We start from the raw sequence: 26,601 nt of genomic DNA, 5'->3' as shown, positions 1-26,601 counted from the left end.
AGGCAGGTGGGTCACTTGAGGTCAGGAGTTCAAGACCAGCCTGAGACATGGGGTGAAACCCCATCTGTATAAAAAATACAAAAATTAGCCAGGCACGGTGGTGTGACCCTGTAGTCCCAGCTACTTGGGAGGCTGAGGCAGGAGAATCACTTGAACCTGGGAGGCAGAGGTTACAGTGAGCTGAGATCACCTGCCACTGCACTCAGCCTGGGTGAGGGGGTGAACTCCATTTCAAAAAAAAAAAAAGAAAGGCAGGTGCAATGAAACCATTACCTGTAATCCCAGCACTTTTGGGAGGCTGAGGCGGGTGGATCATGAGGTCAGGGAGTTTGAGACTATCACCTGGCCAACATGAACCCTGTCTCTACTAAGAATACAAAAATTAGCCAGGCGTGGTGGCGCATGCCTGTAATCCCAGGAGAATCACTTGAGCCAAGGGAGGCCGGGCTTGCAGTGAGAGCGAGATCAGCCACAACACTCCAACCTGAAGACAGGCCGAGACTCTGTCTCAAAAAAAAAAAAAAAAAAAAAAAAAAATTCCAGTTCTGGATTTGACAGTCCTGAGATTGAACCTTGTCTTGGCCAATTTCTAGCTCTGTGACTGGGACTAGTCTCTTAGTCTCTGCCTCCTGGAGTTGACGAGATGATACACATAAAGTATCTGATAGGTATGTGATGGTGGCTGTGTACATCTTCATATGCCAGTCAAGAACATCATCTTTTGCTCTTGTCTTTCTGTGGTAAAGGTTTTGTTTTCACTTCTAGGGCCTGCCGTTTGCTCTCAATGATAACGGTGGAATGCTAGTGCTTAACCTTGGAACTGCAGGCCCTCCTCACTGGTGTAAATAACCTCAGAAAGATAAGAAGAAAATGTTCCCACTTCTGTAACAGCAGAAAAATAGACATTAGTCTGCATCATAAAGATGGTTCAGATAAGGAGGTGAAGTTAGAACATCCACAAAAGTATAAAATTGACTCTTCTATCCAGTGTGAAGAGAGGGGTAAGAGTATTAGAAGCCCATTCTGATTTCTGTTATTTTACTCTTTTTTGGTTGCGCCATTGCAATCCAGCCTGGGCGCCGACAAGAGTGGAACTCCATCTCAAAAACAAAAACAAACAAACAAAAAACCCAAAAAACCAAAACATAAACACAAACATTCATCAAGACCATATACCCGGCCACAGACGTGATTGCAAATACACACGATTATACATAAAGGCACAGAATACATATAGAACCAGAGCGACAGGATAATACCCTGAAGATTGACTTCCTGTTTTCCTGGGGGAAGGAGGTTGGTGTGTAAGTATGTGGAAAGTGTGGGGTTCAGGGACCACACCTAAGAGCCACCGGAACTATCCCTTTCTATAGAAACAGGCTTCGTGGTGGATGAAGACCCCATCATGGGTTTCCACCAGATATTCCTATTAAAGAACATCTGCTGGGCACGGTGGCTCACGCCTGTGATCCCAGCACTTTGGGAAGCCGAGGCAGGAGGATCACTTGAGGTCAGGAGTTCGAGACCAGCCTGGCCAACATGGTGAAACCCCATCTCTACTAAAAATACAAAACTTAGCCGGGCGTGGTGGAGCACGCCTGTAATCCCAGCTATTCGGGAGGCTGAGGCAGGAGAATCACTTAAACCCGGGAGGTGGAGGTTGTAGTGAGCCGAGATCATGTCACTGCACTCCAGCCTGGGCGACAGAGTGAGACTCTGTCTCAAAAATAAAACCAAATCAAACCAAACCAAACCAAACATCAGTGAGGCAATGATGTTTGAGTTTGCACCAATGACATGTTCAGGCTTGCCCTGTACAACTTCAGCTGACCTCCTCTCCACCCAGCCCTCATGCTGCCTCCTCCTCCCTCCTCTTTCCAGAACTATTCCCACTGCTCCAGATGCTTCAGATACGATGCACAAATGAGCAGGGCCGCGGCGGGAGAGGGCACAGTGAGCTGCTGCCACCGAGGTGTTGTGTGTGACGTCTGGACGCTAGACTAGCTGCATCTGACGGGAGAAGTTTGTGTTGCACCAGCGCATGCCTTGGTAAGACTTAATGCAAAAGGTTGTCCTTTTTTCAGAAACACAAATCTGGCCAGGCGCAGTGGCTCACGCCTGTAATCCCAGCACTTCGGGAGGCCGAGGCAGTCAGTTCACGAGGTCAGGAGTTCGAGACCATCTTGGCCAACATGGTGAAACCCCGTCTCTACTAAAAATACATAAAAGTTAGCCGGGCGTGGTGGAGCACGCCTGTAATACCAGCTACTTGGGAGGCTGAGGTAGGAGACTCCCTTGAACCCAGGAGGTGGAGCTTGCAGTGAGCCGACATCGCGCCAATGCACTCTGGCCTGGGTGACAGAGCAAGACTCCGTCCCCCCCCCCCAAAAAAAAAAAAAATCTGACAAGTTGCTGTAGTAACCCAAAGAAAGAGAAGGAGAAAGCAGCTGCCTCACCCAGACAGAGTGGTTCTAATGTTTCAATGCCTCATGATACAATAAAACCACAAAAATTTTCGTAACAACAACAACAACAAAAAAAAAAAAAAAAGGAAAAGAAAGAGAGAGGGAAAGAAACAGGCCTCGTGGGATGCACAGTTTACTTCTCCGAGCAAACCCAGGACTTCAGAGTGGGTGGGAAACTCCCACAGCGCTTGGGAAACCGTCTGTAGCCTGTCTGGATTTTGGCCCAATTCTGTGTGATTTTGGTCGCTCTCTTCCTGTCTCAAAGTGCCAGCCACCTTCTCAATTTGGAGCTAGGCGCGGGATCCGCAAGGTGAAGATTAAAGTGTGCTCATCTCTTGGGCCCGCTGTAAGGTGATTCGCCCCCCACCTGCTGGAACTCCTCGCCCTGGACCACCAATCCCAGCATGCCTTGAGAGCGCGCGGGGGGCCTGGACGGATCCCGGGAGGTCCGGGTGGGCGCAGAAGGGCGGACCAGTGAAGGCTCTGGGAGCCCTGTCCCTGTTGGGTTCCTTTCCTCCGTGTGGTTCAGGGATTACCATTAGGGACTGTGGTACTTCTCCTGCCCCGAGCCCGAGATGCCTTCCACCCGCTGTGTTTTTAGGGGTGTGGCCCTGTGGGCTACATTTCCCAGCGTGCCCTAGGATCGTGGTCCTGACCTTTGCACTGCAAATTTCATTTCCCAGCATGCCCTGGGAGGTCACCCAGGGAAGCCTGGATATGGACCGTCTTTCACGGCTTCTGGGTTGCGGACTCAGTTTCCCATGGTGCCCTGGTGAACCCATTCATTCATTCATTCCAAAAATATTTGCGATCACGTACTCTCAGGTTCTGTTCTACGAACCAAGGACAAGTAGTGCACAGAAGACAAAGTCCCTGCCCTCGTGAAGCTTATTTCGAGTTAAGGGGTCAGGAAAAAACCCAAAATAAATAAAACCCAGCCGGGCGTGGAGGCTCACGCCCGACATCCCAGCAGGATTACAGGCCGAGGCGGGCGGATCACGAGGTCAAGGGATCGAGACCATCCTGGCCAACATGGTGAAATTCCGTCTCTACTAAAAATATAAAAATTAGCAGGGCGTGGTGGCGGGCGCCTGTAATCCCAGCTACTCTGGGGGCTGAGGCAGGAGAATTGCTTGAACCTGGGAAGCGGAGGTTGCAGTGAGCGGATATCGCGCCACTGAACTCTAGAGTGGAGACAGAGCGAGACTCCGTCTCAAAACAAACAAAACAAAATAAAACAACAATAACAAAACAACCCTGCCTCTCCCCGCACTCCCTCCCACGCGGCTGTCCAGTCGATTTCCTAACTGCCCTGGGGCAGCCTGCTCTTCGTCCCCTTTACCCGGTACTCTACGCTTCCTAGTATGCCGTGGGGCACCCCTCCGGTCTGTAGACTCCATTTCCCAGCATTCCCCGGAGGAGGCCCTCATTCGGTGATTTCCACTGGGCGCCTCGGAGCTGCGGACTTCCCAGTGTGCATCGGGGCACAGCGACTCCTGAAAGTGGCCAGGGGCAACTTCCGCTTATGGACTCCATTTCCCGGCGCTCCCCGCGACCTGCCCAGCACACCCTGGGGCAGCGCCGTGACGTCGGCGCGCCGGGCGGGGGCCGGGAGATCCCTGGGGCGGTGGGGGGCCAGCGGCAGTTCCCGGCGGCCCCCGGGGCGGGCGGGCGGCGGCGGCGGCGGCAGTTGGGGCTCGGCGCTCGCTCGCTGGCTGGGCGGGCGGGCGGTGCGATGTCCGGAGAGGATGGCCCGGCGGCTGGCCCGGGGGCGGCGGCGGCGGCTGCCCGGGAGCGGCGACGGGAGCAGCTGCGGCAGTGGGGGGCGCGGGCGGGCGCCGAGCCTGGCCCCGGAGAGCGCCGCGCCCGCACCGTCCGCTTCGAGCGCGCCGCCGAGTTCCTGGCGGCCTGTGCGGGCGGCGACCTGGACGAAGCGCGTCTGATGCTGTGCGCCGCCGACCCTGGCCCCGGCGCCGAGCTCGACCCCGCCGCGCCGCCGCCCGCCCGCGCAGTGCTGGACTCCACCAACGCCGACGGCATCAGCGCCCTGCACCAGGTCAGCGCCCCCTCCGGCGTCTCCCGGGGCCAGGCCCACCCTCCGCAGCGCCGCCTGGGGCATCCTCCTTCCCCGGTCCCGAGCCGCCGTTGCCAGTCTCGATCCGCCCCGTCGTTCCTAGCCTTGGGCTTTGCCACCCTATGCTGACACCCCGTCCCAGCGCCCCCTTACTAGCCCTCTTCGACCACCCCGCTTCCGAATTGGGGCTGCTTCAAGTGGCCCTGGGCTTTGCCACTCTGTGCTTACCACCCTGCCCCAGGCCTCCTTACCAGTCCCCTTCGATCTACCCTCTTCCGCATTGGAGTCGCTTTAACTGGCCCTGGCTTTGCCAGCCTGTGCTGACCCCTGCAGTCCCCCTTACCATCCCTCCCTCGACTTCCCCTCTTCCGATGTTGAGCCTCTCTAGCCGGCCCTGGACTTTGTCTCCCTCCCTGCCCTGCCCTCTCCTGAACCTGAGGCAGCTCCCATAGCTCACTCTGGTCTATCTCCCTGGCCCTGGCCATTGTCACTTTGCACTGCCCTCCTCTCACTGCCGAGTGCCCTTGCCGTGCCGCCTCTACTCTGCCCTCTAATGCGGCCGTCTCTCTCCTGAGTCCGGACCACTTTGAGCTCTACTGGCTTCTGCGCCGCCTCTGGCCCGCTGTTTCCCCTTTCCAGGCGGGTCCTGCTTTCACTGATCTGCATTCTCTCCCCTGAACCTGCGCCGCTTTCTGCCTGCAGCTTGTGGCCTGGGCCACCAATACGGCTAGGCCCAGATCCTTCCCCACCACCTGCTTCAGGTTCCAGCTTCCTCCAATCCCTCTTCCCCTTGCTCTGTGCTGTGCGTTGGTGCCCGAGGATGCTCTTTCCAGGGCACTTCCTTCTCGGCGCTGCACCACGTGGTGTCCTCGGAGCGGATCCTGCCCTTGTCTGGGTCCTCTCCGGGCATCTCTGCTCCCTACCCCAACCCCCATGCCATCTTCACTCGCCGGGTTCCCTTTTCCTTCTCCTTCTGGGGCCTGTGCCATCTCTCGTTTCTTAGGATGGTCTTCTCCGTGGGATGTCTCTCCCTTGCGTCCCCACCTCCCCTGCTTGTAGGCCTGCATCATCACCGTTTTTCCGGACAACCCCAAAGTCCCTGTCTCCCTGGCTTTAGCCACCTCTCCATCCTCTTGCTTTCTTTGCCTGGACACCCCCTCCTCCTGTGGATTTGGGTCACCTCTCACTTCTTTAATTCGGGCAGCTCCCATACCCCCTTTACCTCTCTAGTCTGTGCTCGCTCTTCCAGCCCCTGTCACGGCATCTTCCAGGGGTCCCAGAGCTCGGCTAGTCCTCTTCCTCCAAGCCGGGCCCCCATGTCCACTTCAGGACAAGGTCTTGTGTCCCAGAGCCGGGACCACCTTATATTCCCAGGGCCGATTCATATGGCTCTGGTTCCGGGTACTTTTCTCTGTCCCCTCCACCCCACCGTGGGGCCACTAGGGACAGGACTGGTGACAGAAAGCCCATCCTTAGGCCTCCTCCCTCCTAGTCTCCAGATATTGGGCCTGACCCCCACCTCCTTTTAAGCACATTCCTTATCTGGTGACACACCCCCATTTCCTGGAGCCACCTCTCTCTCCCGGCCAGAACCCCTAGGGTTTGCTTACTGATGGAGCCAGAGAGGATCCTGGGAGGGAGAGCTTGGCCGGGGGTGGGAGGGAAGGGGGATGCGCGACCTGCCGGTTCTCAGTGGCCGCCCTGCGCTGCCCTCTCCCGGAGCCTCTGGCGCGGCCGTCTGGTGCATTTCACTGATCCGGGTGCTGCTGCTTCCTTACGCTTCCCAAGAGGAGAAGCAGTTTGGAAAAACAAAATCAGAATAAGTTGGTCCTGAGTTCTAATTTTGGATCTTCACCTTTCTAGCCCTGAATTTGTACTGTTCCTCTGTGCATCAGTTTTCCCTGTGAGATAAGGCCAGTAGCCGCCCCGCCGTGGCAGGGCTGTGGCGAGGAGGGCGTGTCCGTGTGGAAAACTCCCTTTGTGAGAATGGTTCGTCCTAGGTGTTCACCAGGTCGTGGCCGCCTCTACCCCCTTCTCTTTCTCCATCTTTCTTTCCTTAAAGAGGCCCAGTGCTATCTGGGACATACTCCTCCGCCCGGAGCGGGGTCCCGGGGTCCCTCTTCCCTAAGGCCCTGCTCCGGGCCTCTGGGTTTGAGTCCTTGGCAAGCCCAGGAGAGGCGCTCAGGTTCCCTGTCCCCCTTCCTCGCCACCATCCCATGCCCCTGGCTCTCCTGCACTTTCCCTACAGGGGTTCCTGGCTCTGCTCTTCAGACTGAACCCCCTTCCCCTGCATCCCCCAGAGGCCCCAGGCCACCTAGTTGGCCTGGACCCGGCGAGAGGTCGCCCCAGCCCAGTCCACCAGGCTGGCTTTCAGGTGGATTCTCCTCCCACTGTGGGGTGACTGCTTGGCAAACTCACTCTTCGGGGTATCCCAGGAGGCCTGGAGTATTGGGGTGGGCTGGAGTTCAGGGAAGAGGGGATTCCCTTCTCAGGTTACGTGGCCAGCAAGCAAGGGAGCTGGGTTTGAGTCAGGTCTGGGTGTGGGGTGACCAGCTTATGCCGTTTGCCCAGAACAGCCTGGTTTTAACGCTGAAACCCTAAGTCCTATGAAAACAAGGACAGGATCACCGTCTCTGGGTGACTCTTGAGTCCCGGCCAGTTTCTCCACCTGGGGCTGTGTTTCTCCTGCATCCTTCTTGAGGCAGGTCCCCAAGCATCAGCCCCCTGCTATAGCAGTTTCCGAGTTCTTAGGGTACCCCATGTGGGTTTATCAACCACTTGGTGAGGCTGGTACACTCCCCCCATTCCTGCCCTCCCACTTCCTTAGTGGCTAGGGGATTGGGGGCTAGAGTAGGAGGGGCTGGGAGCCAGGGTTCTTAGGGCTGAACAGAGAAGAACTGGGGGCCTGGGCTTCTGAGCCTGAGGGAGGAGGGGCTGGGGGCCTGGGCTCCTGGGTCTGAGGGAGGAGGAGCTGGAGCCTGGACTCCTGGGTCTGAGGGAGGAGGGGCTGGGGCCTGGGCTCCTGGGTTTGAGGGAGGAGGGGCTGGAGCCTGGACTCCTGGGTCTGAGGGAGGAGGGGCTGGAGCCTGGGCTCCTGGGTTTGAGGGAGGAGGGGCTGTGGCCTGGACTCCTGGGTCTGAGGGAGGGGGTGCTGGGCCTGGACTCCTGGGTCTGAATGGGGAGAGGCTGGGGGCCTGGGCTCCTGCATCTGAGGACAGAAAGGCTGGGGCCTGGCCTCCTGGGTTGAGTGGGGGAGGGGATGGGCCTGGCCTCCTGGGTTAAATGGGGAGGGGCTGGGCCTGGACTTCGGAGTCCCTGGTGCCCAGGCCTCAGGCATCTTTCACAGGGATGCCTGTACTGGGCAGGTCCTTGAAAGGGAAAGGCCCATCGCTCTCCTTGCCCCCCTCCCCCATTGCCATGACAACTGGATGGAAATAAACGAGTCGAGTTCATCCCGTTCCCAGGGCACGTGCGGCCCCCTTCACAGCCGAGTTTCCATGACCTCATGCTCTTGGCCCTCGTAGCTCCCTCCCCCCTTCTCCAGATGGGCAGCTTTGGAGAGGTGAGGGACTTAGGGGGTAATTTATCCCGTGGATCTAGGAGTTTAGCTTCACTCCTCCCTCAGCTCCAGTTCAGGTCCCAGGGCCCATCCAGTGTCCACAAGGCCTGGGGCAGGTTTCTCCCCCAACCCCCTGGACTTTGGCTTTTGTCCCCCCAAGTTTTGGACTCCTAAAGGAAGAATGAGAAACGCTGGCCCGTGTAAGTCCCTGGCTGCAGTGCCCCGTGGAGAGGAGGCCTCAGTGAACAGGAGTGTGACAGCCTGGGGCCCGGACACACAGGTGTGCAGCTGTCATCTGGGAGTCCTGCCCGGGCCCCTGAGTCTGTCCAGCACAGAGCGGCCTTCCCCCACCCTGCATAGGCCTGGGCCCGCGGCTTCGCTCCTGCACAGTGTCTGCCGGGGTGGTTTCTAGGCTTGACCCTTGGAAGGACCTGGCTGAGTTTAAGGCAGGAGGGGCTGGGGCCGGGACTCCTGGCTCTGAAGGAGGAGGGGCTGGAACCTCTTCCCTAGTCGCAGCCCTGGAAGCGCCACCTGCGGGTGGTCAGGGGGTTTTGCTGTGTCTGACAAGTACCATGTGGGGTTCCTGCACCCGGATGAGAAGCCCCCTCCCTTCCCCGCTCGCTTCCTGTTTGCAGGTAGCCGGGAGTCCTTTTGTAGTTTCCACTGAGCGCGGAAGGCTTGTCGGACCTGACCATTGGGCAATCGGGGGTATCTTAAACAGCTGGCGGCCAGAGGCTGTTGGGGTCGTTTTCCCCACTGTCCTGGCACCGTGTCCCTGGATCTGTTTTCGTGGCTGCCTCTGGAGTCCTGCCTTGCTGGGACACCGTGGCTGGCGGAGGTGCGGCTGACGGCTGTTTCCCACCCCCAGGCCTGCATTGATGAGAACCTGGAGGTGGTGCGCTTCTTGGTGGAGCAAGGCGCCACTGTGAACCAGGCGGACAACGAGGGCTGGACGCCCCTGCATGTGGCTGCGTCCTGTGGCTACCTAGACATCGCCAGGTGAGGCAGGGGAGGGCTGGGCAGGACCTGGTCGGGGTGGGGGCCTGGACCCTCAGCCCTGACCAACCCCCACCCCCAGGTACCTCCTGAGCCACGGGGCCAACATCGCCGCCGTCAACAGTGACGGGGACCTGCCCCTGGACCTGGCCGAGTCGGACCCCATGGAGGGGCTGCTGAAGGCGGAGATCGCCCGCCGAGGTGGGCTCTGGTGTGCTGTGTGTGGGGTGGGGGACACCTCCTCACCTCTGGTCTCCAGGCTGAGAGCTTTAGAGGCCGCCTGGGCACCGAGGCTGACCCTGCTTGCTAGGATTGTCTTTCTGTGTGCCTCAGTTTCCTCACCTGTGAAATGGGGGCATGGAGGCCTGCCTCCAGGATTGCTTGGAGCCCAGCAGAGGCACAGAATAAGAACTCAAATTCCTACCAACTGGGATTGTGATTTCACTCCTTGAGTAGCTGAGGAGATTGAAATGCCAGGGCGGGGTGGGTGGGTGGTTGGACTCACCCTGAAGTGTGTTAGGTAGAATTGCTGGAACCCTGCCACAGGTCTTTCTGGGAGGGGATGCGTTTACTCGGGGGGGAGTAGGGGCATGCAGGGGTTGCCAGGGACTGGTCTCCCTGTCCTCTGAGACTCATGGTACCCCAGGAGCCTTCATATGGGGTCCAGGAGTCCCTGAAACTGTGGCCAGGTTCATTTTTCTAGAGAAGGGCTGTTGCTTCTAGCAGGTGTGTGATGGCCACACAGGATCCCTGGGTCCCCAGCGTGGCTTCTAAAGTCCTGGGCTCACCTCCCCGCTCTGCCTGTGACTGGCGACTCCAGGCATGTCCCTGCAGCTCGCTTCCCTGATTTCCTAAAACAGGACCACCGGCACCGCCGCATGGGGTGGTTGTCAGGATCTGGCTGGGTTTGGGTGGAAGGATGTGAGCATGGTTCCCTGCAGGTTCCGGGGGACCGTGTGGAAGGAAAGGAAGCCTGACGAGGAAACGAGATTCCGGCAGCCTCCCAGACTTCTGACGCGGCTGTCCTTACAGGGCCGCTGGCCAGGCTGAAAAAGGATAGGATTCCTCAGGGGTTCAGGGGGCCACAAGAGCCACACAGGAGGAGTAGCTAGTGAGACACGTGACGGCGGAGATCTGAGGTTTGGGAGCCCTTCTTTGGTTGAAATGGGGAGTGGCTCAAATCAGCCCTAGACCTGGATTCTTTCTCCTCCCTCCCCCCAAGTTTTTACTTTGGGAAAGCTTGAAATTTACAGAAAAGTTGGAACAATAGCATGTGACTACGCATATGACTTTCACTAAGTGTCACCAGTGTGTGGTGGTGGTTTTTTTTTTAGACAGCTTTTTGAGATATAATTCACGTACCCTACAATTCACCCAAAGTGCACACTTCAGTGCTTTTTAGTATATTCACAGGGTTGGGCATTCATGACCACATTGATTATAGAACATTTTCATCATCGCCCAACGAAACCCTGCAACCCCTTAGCCATCACCCCCAACCATGCAGCCCGCCCTCATGCAGCCCTCTCTGTCTTCTGTCGCTGTAGATTTGCTGTTTTGTATGCGTCACATAGAGCGAATCATACAGTATAGAATCATCAGTTGTTAACTTTTTGGTACATTTGTGTTCTCTCTCTCTGTCCCTCCCTTGCGATCTCTTCCCAGGTACAGACATGAACACATTTTTTCCTATGCTTCCTCCTCCTCTTTTTTCCTTCCAAATCTCCCTTCCTTTCTTCCTTCCCATCCCTGCCTTTCCATTCTTGAGCATTTTTTTTTTTTTTGAAATGATGGCATGACTTTCGGCTCAGGCTGCAGCGCTCTGTCCCCATGATGGCATGATTTCGGCTCACTGCAACCTCTGTCCCCATGATGGCATGATTTCGGCTCACTGCAGCCTCTGTCCCTCTGGGTTCAAGCGATTCTCCTGCCTTGGCTTCTGGGTAGCTGGGATTACAGGCGCCGCCACCACGCCCGGCTAATTTTGCATTTTTAGTAGAGATGGGGTTTCACCATGTTGACCAGGCTGGTCTGGAACTCCTGACCTCAGGCGATCTGCCGGCCTCAGCCTTCCAAAGTGCTGGGATTATAGGCATGAGCCCGGCTATTTTGAGACTGTGTTGCAGACATTGTAAATCTTCCCCTGATGCACAGCAGGTATCTCCTGCCACAAGGAAAACCTCCTGCAGAACCACAGTAGGGATGCAACACGTTACCCCCTGCGTTGACCTTGAGGCCACACTGTTACACACTGTGTTAACTTCGATGCTACACTATTACCCCCTGCACTAACCTTGATGCCACACTGTTACACGCCTAACTTCGATGCTACACTGTTACCCACTGCACTAACTTGCTTGAGTGTTCTGCGCTGTTGCAGCTGTGTTAAGTTTGATGCTACACTATTACCCACTGCACTAACCTTGATGCTGCACTGTTACACACTGTGTTAACCGATCCACTGTCCACTATTGCTGTTATTCTACTATTTACTATGTTCGTTTAATCTGCCCCACCACTACTTATTCTGCACCTTTATTACCTTCATGTTAAGTTTGTCACTACACTAATACCCACTACACCAACATGGCTTTTATTTACCCCTCAGTAACCCATTCACTACCTGTTACCCACTGCACTAACTATAGGTACTACACTGTTGCCTGCGTTTCTCCTTGAGATTCTTTGTCGCCTCTCCTCCTCTGGTTCAGGACCCAGCTAGGGATCCAGATCTGGGTGATTTAGGCTCCCTCTGTCTGGATCAGTCCTCCTCCTCCCTTGGACCTCAGGGAGGCGGGGAAAGGCCTCCAGGGGGTCCGTGACCTTCCTGACATTGTATTTTCCTGCAGAAATTGCTCATAACTTGCATCAGCTTCTCAGAGGGGGCCATGCTTCTTCCCTCCCATGGGGTGAGGAGAAGGCTGGAAGGGATACATTGGTGGGGGATATTGGCTTGTAGGATCAGCCGGGAACGAAGGCCACTGGTGCCACTGGAAAGACTCTCAGCTGTGCTGCTCAGGGTGGGGCTCTGCTGCCCCAAATCACAAAGCCTCTGCCTGTGACACCTCGTGACACCTAGTTCCACACAGGAGCCTTAGAGGGGCTGCAGTGCGCAGGACCTGGGTCACAGGCTGCACCCCAGCTCTAAGGCGGGCGGAGGCTTTTGGGCCCCCTGCAGGACATGCTGACATGATGCAGAATTCCCCGAGGTGCTGGCATCCAGACTGGTGCTGGCCATAGTGTGGCCCTGGCAGCCACTCACAGGCAGGGCTGGGAGAGCAGACAGACCGGCCACAGGTGCGGCCATCCCCTTTGCTTTTCCCTGGCTTACTTGCTGTTTTCCTCTCTCTGGGTCTGGGGTTCAGTGAGAGCACGTGATCTGCTCAGCCAGTCACCCCGTGGCCTGGAGCTACCGTTCCCTTCAACACCACGAAGGCCTCTGGCCCAGTCGACTCGGGCTGAATCGGGCATGAGTCTTTGCAAGAACCAAAACCATTCCGCCTGGCTCAGGCCAGAAAAGGCCATTCGAGGCCTGGAGCAGTGGTTCAGACCTGTAATCCCAGCACTTTGGGAGGCCAAGACAGGAGGATCTCTTGAGCCCAGGAGTTTGAGACCAGCCTGGAAACCTAGTGAGAACTCCTCTCTGTGAAACAAAACACATTAGCCAGGCGTGGGAATGCACTTGTGCTCCCAGCTACTCAGCAGGCTGAGATGAGAAGATTGCTTGAACCTGGGAGGTGGAAGATGCAGTGAACCACTGCCACTCCAGCCTGGGGGACAGGCCAGACCCTGTCTCAACTAAAATAAAACAAAAAAGGCAGGTTATGTACCCATGTTCATAGCATCGTTCACAATAGCCCAGAGGTAGGAGCAACCTCGTGCCCATCATCGAATGAATGGAAAATCAACATGCGGTCCTTCCATGCAATGGGATATGATTCAGTCTTAATCCCAGCACTTTGGGAGGCTGAGGTGGGCGGATCACCTGAGGTCGGGAGTTCGAGACCAACCTGACCAACATGGAGAAACCCTGTCTCTACTAAAAATAGAAAATTAGCCGGGCTAGTGGCATATCCCTGTAATCTCAGCTACTCAGGAGGCTGAGGCAGGAGAATCGCTTGAACCCGGGAGGTGGAGATTGCGGTGAGCCAAGATTGCACCACTGTGCTCTAGCCTGGGTAACAAGAGGAAACTCTGTCTCAAAAAAAACAAAACAAAACAAAACACGCAACGTAGATGAATCTTGAGGACGTTATGCTAAGTGAAGAGTGAAACTAAGCCAGTCACAGAAGGACAGTTACTGTATGATCCACATCTGTGAGGTATTCAGAATAGTCAAAATAACAGAGACAGGCAGTAGAGTGGCTGTAGCCCGGAACTGGAAGGACTGGGGAGAATAGGAAGTAGTTTAGTGGGTACACTTTTTTTTTTTTAATGATTTTTGTATTTTTTGTAGAGATGGAGTTTCACCACATTACCCAGGCTGGTCTGGAACTCTTGAGCTCAAGTGATCCACCCACCTTGGCCTCCCAAAGTGCTGGGATTACAGGTGTTAGCCATTGTCCCTGACCTAGGGTACACGATTTTAATTTTGCAAGATGAAAAAATTCTGGAGATTGGTTGCACAACAACCAATTGTGACTACTTAATGCCCCTGAACTGGGGTTAAGATGGTAAATTTTAGGCCGGGTGCGGTGGCTCACACCTGTAATCCCAGCACTTTGGGAGGCCGAGGCGGGCGGATCAACTGAGCTCAGGAGTTTGAGACCAGCCTGGCCAACATGGTGAAACCCCGTCTCTACTAAAAATACAAAAGTTAGCTGGGCATAGTGGTGTGCACCTGTAGTCCCAACTACTTGGGAGGCTGAGGCAGGAAAATCGCTTGAACCCGGGAGGTGGAGGTTGCAGTGAGCCGAGATCCCGCCACTGCACTCCAGCCTGGGCAACAGAGCAAGACTCCACGTCTCAAAAACAAACAAACAAACAAAAAAAAACATGGTAAATTTTTCGTATCGTGTATTTTACCACATTTTTTCCCCCAAGATGGAGTTTCACTCATATATATATATATGTTTTAAAGGCAATCTATGGCCTTATGTAGCTGAAGTCCATGAGTTCTATGGACTTCAGGCATAGTTTGATCCAGGGGCACAAGTGAAGTCCAGAACGTCTCTCCGTCACTCTGCTGCACTCCGTGCTGGCTTCACTCTTAGGCAGGTTCTCTCCATAAGGCACTCAGTGTGGGTTCTAACTGCAGGCCCATATCGCAGCCAAAACACAGCGCCTCTTTCCCAGTGCGTGATGCTCACGGGGCCACCCCGGTCAGATGGCAGCTCCTGAGCCCACCAGTGTTGCAAAGGTGACAGGAAGTCCTGGTGATGTGCCCACCCGGGAGCCAGGCTGTGGGCCCAGTCACACTGAAACCATGTGGGGCAAAGTGTGGGTGAGGAAAGTCAAGATGAGGTCACAGGGGAAGGGAGAATGGATTTTTTAGGCCCAAGCAGCAGCTGTGCTGCAGGGACACAGCAGTACCATGTCCTACACAGCAGGGACCCTCCCTGGCCACTTTGCACAGGGGCATGGAACTGGTGGGAATGAGACATGATGTTTTTGAAGCATTTGACGCCAACTCTCTTGGAATCCCAACATCCGAGTCAGCTGGACGAGGGGGCGTTACACTTGGAGGCAGGCGGAACTGACCATTGGTTCGCTCCAGGTGCTGACAAGGGTGGACATGGGAGCTGCTTTCTGCCTGGTGGGAAAGGCGATGATTACAGCTACTTTGGGAAATGGTTGATCGGCATCGATTATAGCCGAAGGCCCCATCTTTGCCTTGTTCTAGCAGTTCCACTCCTGGGCAGCCTGAGAGAGGCCTCCCCGCCCATGGACGAAAGTTCATCGTAGTATTGTGTGCAGTAGTACGAGGTTGGAGCCACACTAAAGAGAGAATGGATCAATCACTAAACTAAATGAGTGATCTAAGCAGGGGTCAGCAAACTTTCTCTATAAAGGGCTAGACAGTGAATGTTTGAGGTGTTGCAGGACACACCGTCCCTGGCCCAACCTTCTACCCCGGCACCACTGTTCCACCAGTGCTGTGGAGGGGACACTGCCAGGGACGGTGTGTGAGTGAATGGGAGTGACTGTTCCGTCCCTGGCACCACTGTTCCACCAGTGCTGTGGAGGGGACACTGCCAGGGACGGTGTGTGAGTGAATGGGAGTGACTGTGTCCCGTTCCACTTTTATTGACAAAAACTGCCTTTCAGAATAGGCAAATCCATGGAGACAGAAAGACACGGGTGCAGGCTGGGGGGAGGGAGGTCTGAGAAGTGACTTTTTTTTTTTAAACATAGGATCTCACCTGCCTCCCTGGCTGGAGTGTAGTGGAGTGATAATGGCTTACTGCAGCCTTGACCTCCTGTGCCCAAGTGGTTCCTCCCACCTCAGCCTCCCAAGTAGCTGAGACCATAGGTGTGCACCACCACACCCAGCCAGTTTTATTTTTCTAGAGACAGGGTCTCCCTGTGTTGCCCAGGCTGTTCTCAGACTAGTGGGCTCAAGTGATCTCCCATCTTGGCCTCCCAAAGTGCTGGGATTACAGGCATGAGCCATGGTGCCTGGCTGGGAGTGACTTCTTGGATACAATATTCGTTGGGGATCATGAAAAAGCTCAGGAAGTAGATAGTGGTGATGGTTGCACAATATTGGAGGTATCCTAAATGCCACTGAATTGTGCACTTTAAAACAGGGAAGTTGATACATTTTATGTTGTCTATTTTACCACTGCCACCACAACAAAAGATAAAGCACAACAGGTGGTGAGCACCCACAAGCTATAGCTTGCTGACCCCTGGTCAAGGGCTCTGTCTACAGCCACAGACAGATCTCAGCAACATGTTTTTTTTTTGGCATTGAGTCTGCCGCCACCCAGGAGGTGGCCGGATCTCAGCTCTCACTGCAAGCTCCGGCCCTGGGTTCACGCCATTCTCCTTCTGCCTCAGCCTCCCGAGTAGCTGGGACTACAGGCTCAGCCACCTCGGGCCCGGCTAGTTTTTGTATTTTTGTAGAGACGGGCTTCACTGCAGTCAGCCAGGATGGTCTCGATCTCCATCCTCGTGATCCTACTCGCCTTGGCTCCCAAAGTGCTGGGATTACAGGCTTGAGCCATCAAGGCCGGCCAGCAACATATGAGCACAAAAGCAAATCGCAGGATGCAAGCGCACATGCAGAGGGTGCTGACCGTGGTTGAGTAAAAAGCCAGTCACCCTCCCTCCCCGTCCCTGAATTGAGACCCATCCGCCCATAATAGGATTGAACCGCTGGCTTAATTCTTTTACAGAATGACACAGCCAGGCTCAGTGGCTCATGCCTGTAATCCCAGTACTTTGGGAGGCCAAGGCAGGAGGATCCCTTGAGCCTGGGAATTCGAGGCTTCAGTGAGCCATAATTGCACCACTGCACTCCAGCCTGGTTGACAGTGTGAGATCCTGTCTCCAAAAAAAGAGGGGGATCAGATGCGGTGGCTCACACCTGTAATCCCAGCATTTTGGGGAGGCCGAGGCGGCGGATCAATGGCCTTCACACCAGCTCTGGACCAACATGGTGTCCCCATCTCTACTAAAAATACAAAACAAATTAGCCGGGAAGGCAGAAGGGCGCCTATCCAGCTACTGAAGACGCTTGAGGCAGGAGAACCGCTTGAACCCAGATGAGCTTACAGTGAGCCGAGATCGCAAGCCACTGCACTCCAGCCCCAGGATAGAGCGAGACTCCGCCAAAACAACAAACAAAAAGAACTGCTTGAGGGCAGAGTTGCAACCAGCCTGGTCAAAATCAGAAGACCTCTACCTCCCTCATCTCTATAAAACAGCACAGCCAGCTGTGGCTCGCCTGTAATCCCAGCACCTTTGGAGGCCGAGATCGGCAGATCACGAGGTCAGGAGATCGAGACCATCCTGGCTAACAAGCAAAGGAAACCCCGCTCACTAAAAAATACAAAAAAAAAAACTAGGCCAAGGTGGCTTGTAGTCCCAGCTACTCCAGAGGCTGAGGCAGGAGAATGGCAACCCGGGAGGCGGAGCTAGCAGTCAGCTGAGATCCGCCACTGCACTCCAGTCTAAGGGTAGAGCCAGATCTGCCTCAAAAAAATAAAAATAATAAATAAAAATAATAAAAATAACTAGTGGTATGTATGTCTGTAGTTCGAAGCATTTGGGAGGCTAAAGTGGGAGGATGACTTAAACCCAGCAGATGGAGGCTGCAGTGTGCTATGATTACGCCACTGCACTCCACCCTGGGTGACAGAGTGAGGCCCTGACTGTTTAAAAAAACGCCACACACAGTGGCTTCACGCCGCATCCCAGCACTGGAAGGCCAAGGTCGAGGGATTGCTTGAGCCCAGGAGATTGAGACCAGCCTGGGCAAGATATTGAGACTCCATCTCTGTTTATTTTTGAAAAAAAAAAAAAAAGATCAAAGTAGAGGCTCACACCTGTAATCCTGGCACTTTGGGAGACTGAGGCAGGTGGATCACCTGAGGTTAGGAGTTTGAGACCAGCCTGACCAACATGATGAAACCCTGTTTCTGCTAGAAATGCAAAAATTAGCTGGACATGGTGGCAGGCGCCTGTAATCCTAGCTACTTGGGAAGCTGAGGCAGGAGAATCACTTAAACTCGGTAGGCAGAGGTTGCAGTGAGACCCTGTCTCCAAAAAAAAAAAAGAGAGTTTATAGCATGTAAAAGAATAAGTATCGGCTGGCTGGGTGGCCTCAAGCCTGTAATCCCAGCATCTTCTTGGGAGGGCCGAGACCTGGCTGATCACGCAGGTCAGGAGATCGAGACCATCCTGGCTGACATGGTGAAACCCCTCGCCTCTACTAAAATACAAAACTTAGCCGGGCGAGGTGGTGGCTCGTTGGTCCCAGCTGGCTCGGGAGGCTGAGGCAGGAGAATGGCGTGAACTCCAGGAGGCTGAGCTTGCAGTGAGCTGAGATCCGCCACTGCACCTCCAGCCTGGGCGACAGAGGTGAATTGGCTCAAAAAAAAAAAATAAAATAAAATAAAATAAGTATCCTCAGAGGCTGTCAGTAGATACGATTTCAGCCTCAACAAGGGTACCTATTTTGATCCAAAAAATCAACTTATATTTAATTTTAGGTCATTACTTGCCTTTTACGTCTATAATACAGTGCAGCAATTGGAGTACATGAAATTGACTGGTTGGGAAGCAACAATTGGAGTACATGAAATTGACTGGTTGGGAAGCATGCTTTTCCCAGATTGCTTGCTGTAGGTGGTCGCATGTTTGCAAACGGGTAGAACACCTGGGTAGGAAAGGAGCTGTTGCACTAATGGCACAAGTCCTTCATTTAGTGGCTTTTTGCTTGGTTTATTCTCCTCATGAGAAAAGTGGTAATGGTGATAAAATGTATGAAGATGCTGGATTAAGATTATATTGGGGGGCGACACAACAGCTCATGCCTGTGATCCCAACACTTTGGGAGACCAAGGCGGGCAGATCACCTGAGGTCAGGAGTTCGAGACCAGCCTGCCCAATGTGTTGAAGCCCTGTCTCTTCTAAAAATACCAAAATTAGCTCAGCATGGTGATTTATGCCTGTAATCCCAGTTACTTGGGAGGCTGAGGCAGGAGGATCTCTTGAATCTTGGAGGCGGAAGTTGCAGTGAGACTGTGCCACTGCACTCCAGCCTGGGTGACAGAGTAAGACACTGGCTCCAAAAAAAAAAAAGTTATATTGGGAGTGACAGGAAAAGTTAGATGTAGGCCCGGCGCGGTGGCTCACGCCTGTAATCCCAGCACTTTGGGAGGCCGAGGTGGGCGGATCACAAGCTCACGAGATCGAGACCACGGTGAAACCCCGTCTCTACTAAAAATACAAAAAAAATTAGCCGGGCGCGGTTGTGGGCGCCTGTAGTCCCAGCTACTCGGGAGGCTGAGGCAGGAGAATGGCGTGAACCCGGGAGGCGGAGCTTGCAGTGAGCCGAGATCGCGCCACTGCACTCCAGCCTGGGCGACAGAGCGAGACTCCGTCTCAAAAAAAAAAAAAAAAAAAAAAAAAAAGAAAAGTTAGATGTAATTGAGCACTGGATTTGCTCAGTAAACTTCAGGTTTATATATATATATGTTAGGTATATAGGAAATATATGTATAGTATATATATATAGGAGATTGTGTGTGTGTGTGTATGTGTGTGTGTGTATATATATATGGTTTTTTTTTTTTTAGAGTCTTGCTGTGTCGCCCAGGCTGGAGTACACTGACGTAATCTCGGCTCACTGCAACCTCCGACTCCTGGGTTCAGGCGATTCTTCTGCCTCAGCCTCCCAAGTAGCTGGGACTACAGGCGCCCACCACCACATCCGGCTACATTTTTTTTTTTTTTTTTGTAATTTTAGTAGAGATGGAGTTTCACTATGTTGGCCAGGCTGGTCTTGAAGTCCTGAGCTCGTGATCCACCTGCCTTGGCCTCTTAAAGTTGCTGGGATTACAGGCGTGAGCCACTGCATCCAGCCATGGTTTTATATTAAAAATAATAAAAGTAAGGTGACTTTCTGGTTGAGATGGGGAAAGGCCTGTGATCTCCATTTTCCCAGTGCTTAGCGCTGACTCAGAGACCCCGAGTGGGACACGTGACTGCGTGGAGCACAGTTGGGAAACAACTGGGCTAGTCTAGGCCTCCCACGTCTCAGAGGGGAGCAGCGGTGAAAGCTCTGGGCAAGTCACAGGGCCGAACCCCGGCCAGCCCAGTGTATAACCCTGGGTATTCCAGGTCGTGGGATGAGTCCCACCCCTCAGGCTCCCTTTCTCCCAGAAGGTGGACGCTTTAGGCAGCCACATGGCGTAGGGAGGAATTGGCATTTTATGACATTGCTGTTGAGCTAATGAAGCTAAGAGTCCACCCGCAAAAAGACAGGCGCCTCTGTCTCTGCATGTGGTTGCTGCCAGTGTTACATTGAGGATGAGGCATCGGCCAATAAATCGACCATGTCTTGAGCAGTCTTCCCTGATCTGTCCTCCTTTCTTTTTAAACGACAATGTATGATCAGGTATTTCCTGTGAATAACAGCCTTTAGCTAGACCCACACAAGTTTTGATGTATTCTTTTTAATTGTCATCCGGCAAAATATTTCCCACTTTTAATATTATTTATTTATTTTGACGACAGGGTCATACAGTCAAGCCCAGGCTGGAGTGTGAAAGTGGCGAATTGTGGCTCACTGCAGCCCTGGGAACCCCAGGCTCAGGTGATCCCCACTTAGCCTCCTGATTGAGTGGGACTACAGGCACCACCATGCCCTCCGCCACTTTTTGTAGAGACAGTGTTTCACCATGTTGCCCAGGCTTGTCTCAAACTCCTGGGCTCAAGTGATCTACCTACCTCAGCCTCCCAAAGTGCTGGGATTGCAGGTGTGAGCCACTGTGCTTGGCCTAATTTCAAAATATACAGGACTTCTCTAGTCATCATTTTGTTACCATTTTCCTGGCTTAATTGCATTGTGGTCACAGAATGGGTTCTATATGATTCTAGCTTTTGAAATGTATTGTTTTGCCTCACATACCCCAGTATATGTAAGTTGGAAAAGAATGGAGTCGTCAAGTACAGTGTTCTCTGTAGGTTATTAGGTCAGCCTTGTAATCATGCTGTTTTATTTGTAGTGCTTCTTTATCTGTAGTGATATTTCCCCCGCTGCTTATTCTGTCAGTTACTATGAGAGATGCGTTTAAATTCTTGCTATGATTATGGACTTTGTTTCTTCTTATAGTTCTGTCAGTTACAATTGTATATATTTTAAGACTGGATTATTTGGTACATATATAGTTTATTTTTGTTTTTGAGATGGAGTCTGGCTCTCTGTCACCTAGGTTGGAGTGCAGTGGTGTGATCATAGCTCACTGCAACCTCTGCCTCTTGGGTTCAAGCAGTTCTCTTGCCTCAGCCTCCCCAGTAGCTGTGACTATGAGAGTAAGCCACCACACTTGAAAATACTTTTGTATTTTCAGTAGAGATGGGGTTTCTCTATGTTGGCTAGGTTGGTCTTGAACTCCTGACCTCAGGTGATCTGCCTGCCTCAGCCTCCCAAAGTGCTGGGGTTACAGGCGTGAGCCACTGCACCCAACCAAAGTGCATGTAGAGTTTAAATTGTTAGGGTGCACGTTCCCTTTCTGTCATCCTCACCTCAGTCTTGGGTCTTATTTTGTTCCTATTTGGCTGCCTTTCCCCTTTCTATTAAAGTTGTTGGTTCCAGTTCTCATCCTCAGGCTCCTCATTCTTTTTTCAGTTCCCTCTTCTCTCTTTCATGACTTATACTTTATTATTTAGTATAAAAATGAAGTTAACATGAATTCCTCCCTCTCTCTGCTCACCTCTCCGTTGACAGTTTTTAGTCAGGTTTTCTCAGTGAGGTACATGAGATGACTCTAACAGCTCCAGACCGCTGTCCGTTCTGCTCAGCACCTGCTGCTGAAGTAGAGCTCCTGGACCTCTGTATCTGGCCCCAGTCCCAGCTCTGTTGCTGACTGGGCCCATCCCTGAGCTGATCCTTTCGACAAGGGGGACTGGAAACTGAATGGTTGGGCCTGGTGATGTGCCCAGGCCTGCAGGCCGTGTCCTTTTCCTCCCATGGCTTCCACCCCTGAATCCTGGAGGCAGCTGCTTCTCCTCCACTGCACCTGCATCCCGGCCAGCAGGAAGAGAGGGGCGAAGGAGCAAACACCCACTCCTTTCCAGAGAGCAGTCGGCAAGTGGCACGCACCACTTAATGCCACGACCCTACTCACATGACCACTCCTCGCTGCAAGGGACAGTTGGAGATTTGTCTTCAGCTGGGTGGCCTGTGTCCGGCCGGGGGGCCTGTGTGGGTACTGTTAGTAAAGGGAGAGATAGAGTCCATATTCGTGGGCAACCTCATTCATTCTCTGCCATAGAACTGAAGCACTTTGGACTTAGAAATATTCACTGATTATAATTCCATTACTGCTCCTTTGTAAGGGTACATGTTTACACTCAAATCTATTGACTGCATTTTTAATTTTATTTATTTATTTATTTTGAGACGGAGTCTCACTCTGTCACCCAGGCTGGAGTGCAGTGGCACGATCTCCACTCACTGCAATCTCCATCTCCCGGGTTCACGCCATTCTCCTGCCTCAGCCTCCCGAGTAGCTGGGACTACAGGTGCCCGCCACCACACCCGGCTAATTTTTTTGTATTTTTAGTAGAGACGGGGTTTCACCATGTTAGCCAGGATGGTCTCGATCTCCTGACCTTGTGATCCGCCCGCCTCGGCCTCCCAAAGTGCTGGGATAACAGGTGTGAGCCACCGAGCACGGCCATTTATTTTTATTTTTATTTTTGAGATGGAGTTTCACTCTGTCATGCATGCTGGAGTGCAGTGGCTCAATCTCAGCTCACTGCAGCCTCTGCCCCCTGGGTTCAAGCACTTCTCCTGCCTCAACCTCCTGAATAGCTGTGATTACAGGTGTGTGCCACCCTGCCCAGCTAATTTTTTGTTTGTGGTAGAGACAGGTTTTGCCAAGTTGGCCAAGATGGTCTCGAACTCCTGACCTCAAGTGATCCTCCCACCTCAGCCTCCCAAAGTGCTGGGAATTACATGGGCATGTTTACCAGCCTGAAAGCCTGACTGTGACATTTTAAAAAGAATGTAAATCTGTATCTGCACTGCATCTGTGCTCAATGCCTGTAATCCCAGCACTTTGGGAGGTTGATACATGCGGATCATGAGGTCAGGAGTTCAAGACCAGCCTGGCTAACACAGTGAAACCCTGTCTCTATTAAAAAATACATAAAAATTAAAGCCAGCAAAAAAGAGCCCCAGCCCGTAATCCCAGCACTTTGGGAGGCCGAGCGGCGGATCACGAGGTCAGGAGATCGGTGACCATCCTGGCTAACACGGTGAAACTCCTTGGTTCCTACTTTAAAAATAGGAAAAAACTAGTCGAGAGGTGGTGGGAACAAATCCGTAGAGGCTGGAGGTGCAGGGTTTGCGGTTCCGGAGTGAGCTGTGGCAGTGGCTTTCGAGATTCATGACGGTCAGTTTGGCGAGTAGAGCGGACCCATCCCTGCAGCAACAGGTTTCTGCGCGTTCGGCCCCAGCTACTTGGGCTGAGGCAGGGGAAGAAATCGGCATGAACCCAGGAGGCAGAGGGGTTGGCAGGAGTGACCCGCCGCACCTGCAGCTCATGAAGGCGTGAGACTCTGTCTCAAAACAAACAGAACAAAACACCAAGGGAGTAGAGGTATATGTTTGATGATATTGATTCGGATGTTTTATTTTCGAGCCCCCGCTGTGCCAGGCAGTCTGTTAGCCGCTGTATGAACTGGGTAAAATGCTAGGGACCGGCCCAGACCGGAGGTAATGGTGACCTGAATGCCTTTTGCTGGCTGCAGCCGCCGTCCCGCACCGCAGCCCCGTCTCCCGCCCGCCGGGAGCATCCCTGGCTGGTGGAGAACTAAAATGCCCCGGCTCCCACCTGTAGTGAATCTGTCCCACGAACCACCAATAAGATGCAAATATTAGTGATGGAGAAGACAAGTGGGGATGGAGGAGGGGCTTGGGGTCAGGAGATACAGTGAAGGGGTGGTGACTGCCAAAAAGGCCTCAAGGGATGTTGTGAGGGTCAACAGAAGAAAAGCCTCAATGGGAGAGTAGTGGCAGAGGGGATGCGTACGGTGGGCGCCTGATGAGGGGAGCAGCGGCGCAGAGTTCTGGTAAAGTGTTCCATGGCGACGCGCGCAGAGGCTCAGGTGGGCTCCGGCAGGAGCAGTAAGTGCAGAGGCTCGCGGGCGCCCGATGGAGAACAGCAAGGCCGAGGCCTGTGGCGGGTGGGCTGCCTTTGGGAAATAGCGCCAAATGCATTGTGCAGAAAAGGGGTGAGCCCCAAAGGTGCTGCGTGGGGAAAGAGCAGGAGGGGCGAGGTGGCAATTTTGATAGAGGGATTCCAGGGCGCAGCTCTTCAGAGAACATCCCAGGGTTCATCTCGGCCCGCCTGCTCTCTACTGATTATGAACTGGCCCTCAGTTCTCCCAGTGTCCCACCCCAGCTGAGCTGAGCCCTTGGTCCTGTCCTGCCTTTGCCCTCAAATCTGAATGGTTTGTCAGTGGTTATTGTTTTCTCTAGGAAATTTCTGAGTGAGGGTTTCTCACAGCCTGGGGCTGTCACAAATTAAATATCCTTTTCCTCTTTGTGGGGTAGCTGCTGCTGAGCTGCTGGTGTGTGGAGCCGCCTCCTGGCCTCCACCTAGCCGATGCTACCTAGCCTCTAAGCGCCAGGTTGCTATGACAACAAAATGCCCTGGCTGGGAGTCACTGCTTTTGGCTTGCAGCCCAGGTCCTGCCCTGAGACAGAAATTCTTTGGGGTCCAATCCTTCCGATAGGATGCGGAGGGCTGGCACAGGGTCCTGCACCTGCATTCGGGCTGCCTCCTTAGCACTTACTCGCTGCTACCTTTGGAATCCCATACAGCCAGGGTGTAGACTCCCCTGCCGCACCCAGGAGGCCAGTTCCAGAGGCCACCTCCAGCAGGGCCAGGGGCTTTAGCCATGTAGCCAAGGGTCTTAAGGGGAGGGATAAGGCTCTGGTGCAGGCCCTTGTACAGGGACGCCAAGTGGCCTACCAGCCCGTCCAGGGCATCTTTAGTCCTCGTGGGACCGGGACTCCCAGCCACGCACCACTGGCCGGCCCCCAGCTCCCTGGACCCTGAGGCACCTCCCGGCCCCCAGGTTGCTCCTTCAGGGCTGCCACACCACATTTTCCCGGACGGGACGGCTGACTCCCCTGCATCGCTGGCGCATGTTTTGAGAGGCCTGCCCTGCTGCAAGCCCAGCAATGCATGAACGCCGGCCCACTGCCGGGTGAGGGCCAAAGCCTGCAGGCAGAATCACGCCTCCCAGCCAGCCCGCTCCTCCCCGACGGCAGGTGTGGGCAGCGGCCCTGTGACCTGGCTGGGATGAGGAAGTGTGCTGGAGCCTGCTGGAGGAACTGGCCCGGAAACAGCAGCATTGCTTCAGGCTGTCCCAGACTCCATGTCTCAATTCTGTAGGAGGAGGGGTGCAGAGGGGGTATCCCACCCCGACGACACCCACCACCCCAGCCGGTGGTGAGATCCGCTCCCCTTCCCACAGGACTCCAGGCCCTCCAGCCCTCCCAGAACCCAGCCAAAGTGCTAAGGATAGAGACGTGGGGTGAGCCCCACCCGGGCCCGGGTGGAGCAGCAGTAGTCGATCTGATAGGTTGTCTGACACTCAGGATGGGGCTGAATAAATCCGCACCACTAACCTCATCGCCCTGTGCCTTGGCAGCAGCCAAGTGTGCAGGACTGTCCTGACTTAGGGCTGGGCTGGAACACTCGCAGGTGCTGTCTCTAGCTTATCCTTCAAAGTGCCTCAAATGGGAAAGTGCCTGGAGCTAGTGAGCTAGTGAGTCCACGACTGCCTAAGAATCCTGGTTTGCCATAGATCCGCCGCAGGAGTCCCAGGCCATGCCACTTTCCTCTCCAGGGCCTCTCAGTTTCCTCATCCGTCGTAACGGGAATGGTGGTACATGGTGCACACCTGTGGCAGGGTCGTGTGACATGTGGTCAGCTGTCAGGGAGCTCGGGAGCGCCACGGAAGCACGATGCGACAGGAAGCCCCTGCAAGGCCAGGCCTAGGGTTTGGCATAAGGCGCTGGCAGCAGAGTGGGAGATAGCTTCCTTTTTGAAAGGCTGGCAGGATAAGGTGGAGGGGCTGGATGATGAAGAGAAGCAACGCAGCGCGTTCCGGCAGCCCAGACGAGTGGTACAGGGCAAACCCGGGAGGGATCTCATGAGTGCCAGGCGAGGAGAACGGTCTGAGGGCGGGATAATGCGCCAAGGGGGGTTTTACCGGTGGGGTGAGACTGCAGGTGGGGTCTGAGCCCAGCCTGGAAGCGGCACCGGGGATAGTTTCGAAGACGGGAGTGCCGAAGAGTTTGCGAAGGGCAGGAATGAAGGGCCCCTCCCACGGGCAACTAATAGCGCAGAGGCCCGAAGGTGTGAAGATAGGCAGGAACTGTGGGGTCGAATACAGTGGTGAACTGTGGAAAAGGGGTGGAAGACGTGCGGTGGTGAACTGTGTAAGGTGCAGCAGCGGCACTCGCAAGATGTGAAGACGGTAAGAACCGTGCAAAGTGCAAAGACCTGCGTTGAATCAGGGAAGGGTGGAAGGAATCAGGGGAAGGAAGGAATGGAAGGAAGGAATGGAATGGAGGAATGGAATGGAAGGAATGGAAGATCTGAAGGAACTGGGGGAATGTGTGAAGATCAGTGAAAGAAGGTGGAAGATGGTGGTGGAATTGTGGAAGGAACAAAGAAGGAAGAACTGGTGGAAGGAAGGTGGAAGGAAGACCCCCATGGAAGGAAGATGGAAGGAAACTGGAATCAGGCTGGAGGGGCCCCAGGTGGTCGGAACCGGCCGGATGGATCGAGTGGAATCAGGCGGATACCGAA

General features: G+C 54.1%; 1 protein-coding gene across 1 annotated transcript in view; it reads left to right on the top strand.

Moving 5' to 3' along the window:
* Window positions 1-4,088: 4,088 nt before the first annotated feature.
* The window catches only part of PPP1R12C (protein phosphatase 1 regulatory subunit 12C), a 28,110-nt gene continuing 5,597 nt past the window's right edge, over window positions 4,089-26,601 (top strand). The window contains exons 1-6 of the mRNA XM_031660380.1: window positions 4,089-4,521; window positions 8,259-8,378; window positions 8,967-9,097; window positions 9,177-9,295; window positions 25,839-25,912; window positions 26,036-26,145. Coding sequence (XP_031516240.1) covers window positions 4,201-4,521; window positions 8,259-8,378; window positions 8,967-9,097; window positions 9,177-9,295; window positions 25,839-25,912; window positions 26,036-26,145 — 875 coding nt within the window. The 5' untranslated portion in view covers window positions 4,089-4,200. The remainder of the gene's footprint in view (window positions 4,522-8,258; window positions 8,379-8,966; window positions 9,098-9,176; window positions 9,296-25,838; window positions 25,913-26,035; window positions 26,146-26,601) is intronic.

The sequence above is a fragment of the Papio anubis genome, chromosome 20, assembly GCF_008728515.1.
Source record: "Papio anubis isolate 15944 chromosome 20, Panubis1.0, whole genome shotgun sequence".
In the NCBI taxonomy this organism is placed as follows: domain Eukaryota; kingdom Metazoa; phylum Chordata; class Mammalia; order Primates; family Cercopithecidae; genus Papio; species Papio anubis.
Note: the sequence above shows the minus strand (reverse complement) of the source record. Positions and strands in the feature narration are given on the sequence as shown.